The sequence below is a fragment of the Oncorhynchus tshawytscha genome, linkage group LG16 (genome assembly GCF_018296145.1).
Source record: "Oncorhynchus tshawytscha isolate Ot180627B linkage group LG16, Otsh_v2.0, whole genome shotgun sequence".
NCBI lineage: Eukaryota > Metazoa > Chordata > Actinopteri > Salmoniformes > Salmonidae > Oncorhynchus > Oncorhynchus tshawytscha.
In genome coordinates, this window is record NC_056444.1 from 45,579,684 (window position 1) to 45,587,601 (window position 7,918).

At 39.2% G+C, this 7,918-nt stretch overlaps 1 protein-coding gene across 1 annotated transcript; it reads right to left on the reverse strand.

Annotated features, from left to right (window-relative positions):
• Positions 1 to 3,110: 3,110 nt before the first annotated feature.
• LOC112216580 (pro-thyrotropin-releasing hormone-A-like) lies at positions 3,111 to 5,585 on the reverse strand. Its single transcript, XM_024376565.2, has 3 exons — positions 5,315 to 5,585; positions 4,826 to 5,020; positions 3,111 to 4,230 (listed from the first exon to the last, which is right to left on the reverse strand). Exons 2-3 carry the CDS (start codon positions 5,013 to 5,015, stop codon positions 3,680 to 3,682), a joined length of 741 nt encoding a protein of 246 aa, XP_024232333.1. The 5' UTR covers positions 5,016 to 5,020; positions 5,315 to 5,585; the 3' UTR covers positions 3,111 to 3,679.
• Between the last annotated feature and the right edge of the window lie 2,333 nt (positions 5,586 to 7,918).

A 7,918-nucleotide genomic window follows, 5' to 3' on the forward strand; every position in this document is an offset into this window, starting at 1 on the left:
AGTTTGAAATGTTTTGGCAAAGTTTACAGGTAACTTTTGAGATATTTTGTAGTCATGTTGAGCAAGTTGGAACCTGTGTTTTTCTGGATCAAACGTGCCAAATAAATGGGCATTTTTGATATATATATAGACGGAATTATATCGAACAAAAATGACCCTTTATGATGTTTATGGGACATATTGGAGTGCCAACAAAAGAAGCTCGTCAAAGGTAAGGCATGAATGATATTTTCTGCGTTTTGTGTCGCACCTGCAGGGTTGAATTATGGTTTCTCTTTGTTTAGGGAGATGCTATCCTCAGATAATAGTATTGTTTGCTTTCACCGAAAAGCCTTTTTGAAATCTGACATGTTGGCTGGATTCACAACAAGTGTAGCTTTAATTTGCTATCTTGAATGTGTGATTTAATGAAAGTTTGATTTTTATAGTAATTTATTTGAATTTGGCGCTCTGCATTTTCCCTGTCTTTTGGCCAGGTGGGACACTAGCGTCCCACATATCCCAGGGAGGTTAATGCAGCTGGTGGCCACACCAGATGCTGACTGTTATTTTTTATTTCGATTCTTCCCCCCCCTTTCTGTTAGTCATATCTGTGGAACTTGTTCAGTTTATGTCTTAGTTGTTGAATATTATGTCCATACAAATATTTACACATGTTAAGTTTGCTGAAAATAAACAGTTGACAGTGAGAGGAAGTTTCTTTTTTTGCTGAGTTATATATACACATACAGTACCAGTCCACGTTTGGACACACCTACTCATTACAAGTAGCCCCTTTGCCTTTATGGCAGCTTTGAACACTCTTGGCACTCTCAACCAGCTTCATGAGAAATGCTTTTCCAACAGTCTTGAAGGAATTCACACAAATGCTGAGCACTTGTTTGCTGCTTTTCATTCACTCTGTGGTCCAACTCATCCCAAACCATCTCAATATGGTTGAGGTCAGGTGATTGTGGAGGCAAGGTCATCTGATGCAGCACTCCATCACTCTCCTTCTTAGTCAAATAGCCCTTACAGCATGGAGGTGTGTTTTGGGTCCCCATCTTCATCACATTCATCTCACACATCAGCTGTTTGGACTGCCAGTCTAGGCAGGTCACATGACCTCTACTTCCACTAAGCAGCAGGTGGCTGGAATAGAGGAAACACACACACACACACACACAGACATCTTCTCAAGACCAAAACACACACTCACAATTAATTTATCCAGTAAATGCAGGTCTAACAATAAAGCAAAGAATATCTGGCTCACTTGCACAGAACACTCAAACAACAGCAGGTGAAACTGACCATCTAGTCTTGTTGTAATCCAGTTGGTAGGGCCCAAACTGAGACAGGGTCAGGTTAAAGTACTGTGGAGTGAGAGCGAGTTCGAGACAAACACATTGTTATAAAAAAGACTGACAGAGAACGCAGATAATTTAAAATCTTCTGCTTGTGGCAACTTAAATTACACATTGTCCCTGAAAGACTCAAATTTGCCCCGGAGGTAATGTGTCTATTCCCACAGCATCAGCGATGTCATCCTGTGAGATGGTTACACCGGGGGGGGATTTTTGTTACCCAGCATCCTCTGGGAGCAGGAGGTCGTATTGTGCATTCTGCTTCGGAGCTAGGTGTGAGTAAGGCTCTGAACAAACAACCACATTTCTGGGAGGGCTCGAATGGTTTTGGTTAGTATGCATGCACTTCTGTCTTATGTGTGTGCTTTAGGTGATGAGCAAACAAATCAAGATTGCCACACAGAGACCGGCGTTTTGAAGTCGGTTTAGTAATACTTTCCTGTGGATATTTTGTCCCAAATTTCTACCCACAAAACGAAAAGACGAAAACAGCAGACAACAGGTAGACTATGTTCAAATGAATGTCAATACAAATTAACGTGACTAGATTTTTGCATGATAATATGAACTTTAACTAGCTACCAGATAACTAGCTACCTATTTCACTTTTTCACAAGTTTTAGCCCTAGCTTGCTAGTCGCGCATGAGGGAGAGTATCGGCGCAAGTAGCTACAGTGTGTTAACCCTTTCCCCGAATCGAGAACGAGGAAAGTATGGCCAAGAGTAGGTTATCTTATAAAGAGTCCAGTTGCAGGTGGATCTACAGAAAACAGAGATACCAAGATATTCATTCCATGTTTTGTATCGAGTGAGATATGCTATTGCATGTGTGTAGAGTTTTGTTTTGGTCGCACTGTGTGTTTCATTATGGTACTTCACGTGCCTGTGGCCACATCGCATAGAAATGACTAGCTCCTGCAAAAATGCTGGGAAATCCTACACTGAAAAAAAATATAAACATGTAAAGTATTGGTCCCATGTTTCATGAGCTGATGTTCAATATGCACAAAATGCTAATTTCTCAAAATGTTATGCACAAATTAGTTTACATCCCTGTTAATGAGCATTTCTCCTTTGCCAAGATAATCAATCCACCTGACAGGTGTGGCATATCAAGAAGCTGATTAAACAGCATGATAATTATATAGGTGCACCTCGTGTTGGACACAATAAAATGGTACTAAAATGTGCAGTTTTGTCACCCAACACAATGCCACAGCTCTCTCAAGTTGAGGGAGTGTGCAATTGGCATGGTGACTGCAGGAATGTCCACCAGAGCTGTTGCCAGAGAATTTAATGTTAATTTCTCTACCATGAGCCGCCTCCAATGTAATTTTAGAGAATTTGGCAGTTTGCCCAACCGGCCTCACACCCACAGACCACGTGTATGGCGTCATGTGGATGAGCGATTTGCTGATTTCAACATTTAAAAAAATCATTATTTATAACCTTGTCAACATCTTGACAATATTTCCTATTCATTTTGCAACTCCTTTCATGTATGTTTTCATTGAAAAGTGACCCCAAACTTTTGACTGGTTGTGCGTCTCTGAACGTGGGTGCGTTTTACTTAGCTAATGGCGCTGTAATTGTTGTGTCAGTGGGAACGAATTGGTGTCCATCTCTTCCACTGTATCTAGAAATCACAGTAGGGGAAAGTAAAAGCATAATTAACCTATTCCATGTTAGTTGCAAGGCTAAGGATAGAGGCTTTCTCTGAATAGATCTGAATTTCAAACGAAAAACATATACTGTAGACCAACGCTCCGTGATCTGTACCAATGCGTTTTATTGTAGGCCTATACCAGCGTTGTAGATACATAACCTAATAACCTTTAAGGCAAAAGTAACAGAAAATGTACAATAATAATCCGTTTTTATACCATGCAATATATTCAAGTAGAAAATAATCCAGAGACCCACTATATATGTCCGGGGAACATTCACTTGTGTTTTACAACTTGAACGCATTAAATCATAAACCTAACTACAGGTCAATTTGGTCTACATAACTCTGACACTTAGAATCATGCAATTCAAGGCCAGAGCGAAGAGAGCAGATTTAAAGCCTACGTAGGCTTAATCTGTAAAACGAATAAATTTCTGAGCATCTCATGGCAACAATATTGGTCCAGCAAACAACACAAGCTATTCATTAACTTGAAATCCCTTTGAGCGTTACTGATTCTGGCAATCATAATAAACTATAGACTACCCATAGCAGAGGGGTCCATATTATATTCATAATAAACCACTTGAAATTATTACTTGTATCAATTTACACACAGATTTTTTTTTAACAACACAGTATTTCGCAGGCGCCAGCCCACTCGTCACTCCCGTTCAGTCAAATCCTCGTCAGGTGCGGACCTTTTGCCCGGGTGCTGTCTCTTCTCCGCGGCGCGACTCTTTGTCACGTTGTCTAACAGCTCGAGCAACAGGTTGGCTTTACTGCAGCCAGGGTCCAGCACGTCACAGGGACTGTTGGCGCCCAATTCCGGACTCATGTTATACCAATAACGTTTGCCGGGATGTTGGCGCTTCTCCAACTCCTGGAGGTCCCCTGCGTCTGACTCGTCGTCCACATCTCGCCTGCCAGGATGCTGGCGCTTGCTGTACATCATCAGGTAGCGCTTGCCCGGGTGCTGCCGTTTGGAGAGTTCACTTAGAAATGCGGAGTTCTCTGTAATCTGCTCCAGCATTGAGCGCTTGCCTGGATGCTGCGTTTTCTGGAGCCCCACAAAAGAGTCAATTTCGTCTTCACGTTTTCCTGGGTGCTGTCTTTTCTGGACCTCCCCTGAGTCTTCGTCTTCGTCCTCGTCCTCCTCTCGTTTACCAGGGTGTTGCCGCTTCACTAGCCACTCTGGCTGAGAGGACAATGCCTCTGTAAAATTAAAATGACAACCTGATTAGTTTACTGACAGGGGAAAATATAAATCTGCCACCGCTTGTTATGCCATGTGTACATGTATTTCCATTGAACATACATGAACATGAAAACGTAGGTTATGTCAAACATATTTATTCTATTCTGTTTTCATTATTTCACCATTAAAATATAGACATTTGTGCTTTGATGCCAGTATTAACTCCTGGAAAATATTGGATGCGTTTCACGGGTGCTTTGCCGGTTGCTCTCTCCAAATAGATTTGCATCCTAACAAATAACACAATCTATTAATGTATTCACGTTAATGTTGCACAAAACATGAATGAAACATCTTGTAAATGTTGGGTTATTTGTTAATGAAAAAAATTACAAACAATCGAAATTATTGAGTTAATCTGGTCTTTCTGAAACGAATAGAAATGTTTCTTTCTAGGTAACTTTAAAACAGGTATACAAAAGCATAACTAGAATTAATGTCTTCAATTGTGTTAAATTCTTTGCTTTTCAATTCAATGTAAAACACCCCCGGTTCGTGTCAAACTCGGCCAGTTTGCCAAAACACAAAATCGATTCAAAAGCTATTACGCACCATTCACACCATCCTCATCCTCTGTCATCTTTAGAATGGAGCGGAGCAGGATGCCCTCCGCCCTCTGTAGGACGATGTCATCTATCTGCCGGTCTCCCGTTTTCTCTTGATCGGGGATGCTCTGTCCTCGAGCCACGGTCAGGTTGCAGACTGCCAGAGATGCCAGAATGATCAGGAAGGTGGACTTCATGGTAACTTGGCCATTTGTTCGAAAACAAGAGAAGATATCATTATTAGTGGAAATATACTAGAAAAAAAAGCATCCTATATGATATTTGGTTGACATTGGCATTGTATAACTAATTTGGAGTTCTCTGTCTGTTTTACGCACATAGTACGTTTCAATAGCCTATTGGTCCGTAAAACTGGAAAATCCTTTATGAATAGATATTTGCAAACTATTTTGCAATGCACAAACTGAAGGTCCAGAGATATTATCTAATGTAAAAAAATATATATATATATATATTTGAGGTGATCCAAACTTACCTTAGTTTTGTGTTCTGGCTATTGTCACTCGCAACACCTCTGATAACCTTCAATTATAGCAAACCAACTAGAAAGGATGTTATTTGCCTCTTGCAGCGGTTGGAAACCCGTTGAGGCAAAGTTTATAGGTATGTTCGGATACAACGCGTCCCGCCATTTATAGACAGCGGTTACCCCCGTCACGCCAACTACGCTGTAGTAATTTCATAGAATCTTCGTCTCCATTGATTTCACCTTCGTGCGCAATTGGATTAAAGTAGGTTCTAACCTCTAGAGGACGCTGTCTGGTTCTTTTCTTGGGCGTCAACTGAGCCGACGAGCCGAATCCGAAGGAGTAAAATATGATGACTGCGAGAGAGGATTCATTCAAAAATGTTCTACTCATATCGCAAAGTGGTGGTGCTTATTTTGCAGAAGACCAATGTAATTGTATTCACTTGTTTTGCCATTGGGGCTGTCATTTTCAAGACGTTTGTTAAGATTATGCTACACTAAATGTAAATCATGATAATATATGGATTCATTCATAAACTACTGCCACCCAGATATCTGTATTTTTGTCTCCAACTATAGACATTTATTGATGCATTATGCTAATTCATTTTCAAGATGTTCGTTAAGATTATGCAACACCAAATGTAAAGGATGATAATGTATGGATTCATTCTTAAACTACTTTTTCCACCACTGCTGAAGTTCAATTGAACATAATAAGCAACTTCTCATTTTGAAAGCATATGTAGCATCGATATGATTCAAACATTTATTATTTATATTTACAACATGTAAATATCATATTTTTGGTCATACAGATGGTCTTTTTCAAAACAGAGATTTTCTAAGGGTTTAGGAGAAGACTAATTCTACATGTTGTCAGAGTGTTCAATATTAATGTTCTATACACGTTGCATTGGAACGTTGCAAGAACCTTCCTGTGTCCAGTTTTCTAAAGGTTGGGAGAATATTCTATCAACATCCCACCAAATTTACACAGAACAAGGTTGTCATGTTCTCAAAATAGAAGATATTGTTTTGGACACGTTCCATGGGAACCTTGCAAGAACCTTCCTGTATGTCAGTAATCAGGAAGTTAGATCCCTTGACTTTTTCCACATTTTGTTATGTTACAGCTTTATTCTAATTTTCTTTTTTTTAACTAATCAATCTACAAAAATGACAATGCAAAAACCGTTTTTTAGACATTTTTTCAAATGTATTAAACATAAAAAAACAAATGCCTCAATTACATAAGTATTCATACCCTTTGCTATGAGTTTCTAAGTTGAGCTCAGGTGCATTCTGTTTCCATGAATCATCCTTGAGATGTTTCTACAACTTGATTGGAGTCCACCTGTGGTAAATTCAATTGATTGGACATGATTTGGAAAGGCACACACCTGTCTATATAATGTCCCACAGTTGACAGTGCATGTCAGAGCAAAAACCAAGCCATGAGGTCAAAGAAATTGTCAGTAGAGCTTTGACAGGATTGTGCCGAGGCACAGATCTGGGGAAGGGTACCAAAAAAATGTTTAGAATGCACTGTAAATTAGCAAGAACCTCCTGAGAACCTATTTAGCATGTTTTGGCATTAAAGTTAGGAGAACATCCCTAAATATCAAACAGAACTTACAGAGAACATGGTTACCATGTTCTCAGAATATCCAATATTAATGTTCTAGACATGTTTCAAGAACATTCCTGTGTCCAGTTTTCTGAGGGTTAGAAGAATATTCCATCAACGTGGACACTCAAATACTGTATCTGGGGAACATTATGGGTAACTTTACAAAAATGTTCTCTCTCCCTAGAATTGTTAGCTGTGCTTCCACTGATTCTCATGAAGTGATTATATCATGTTTTATCACTGTTTGTCAATGTCATTAGCTAAGTCATTGTCTGCTGTCTAAATGAGCTACACAACTCATAAAGTGCTGTCTGAAAGTGTTCATACCCCTTGACTTATTCCACATTTTGTGTTACAGCCTGAATTGAAAATGGATTAAATTGTGGGGGTTTTCTCACCCATCCACACACAATACCCCATAATGACGAAGTTAAAACATGTTTTTAGAAATGTTTGCAAATGTATTGAATATTAAATACATAAATATCTAATTTACATAAGTATTCAACCCCCCTGAGTCAATACATGTTAGAATCTCATTTGGTAGTGATTACAGCTGTGAGTCTTTTTGGGTAAGTCTCTAAGAGCTTTTCACACCTGGATTGTACAATATTGCACATTATTCTATAAAAAAATATTCAAGCTCTGTCAAGTTGCTTGTTGATCATTGTTAGACAGCTATTTTTAAGTTTTGCATAGATTTTCAAGCCGTTTTAAGTCACAACTGTAACTAGGCCAATCAGGAACATTCAATGTAATGTTAGTAAGTAACTCCAGCGTATATTTGGCCTCATGTTTTAGATTCACCTTTCAGCAGGACAATAACCTATCTCCCAGTGTCTGTTGAAAAGCAGACTGAACCAGGATTTCCTCAAGGATTTTGCCTGTGCTTAGCTGTATTCCATTTATTTTTATCCAAATGTTTATTTATTTCCGATGACAAGTAAACCCATAACATGATGCAGCCACCACCATGC

What these genes read in the sequence shown, in the direction of transcription:
- LOC112216580 (XM_024376565.2), bottom strand. Translation starts at nt 5,015, where the DNA reads ATGAAGTCCACCTTCCTGATCATTCTGGCATCTCTGGCAGTCTGCAAC. An exon ending in GGATGAGGATGGTGTGAATG is followed by an intron (nt 4,231 to 4,825) that starts GTGCGTAATAGC and finishes TTAATTTTACAG; the next exon opens with AGGCATTGTCCTCTCAGCCA.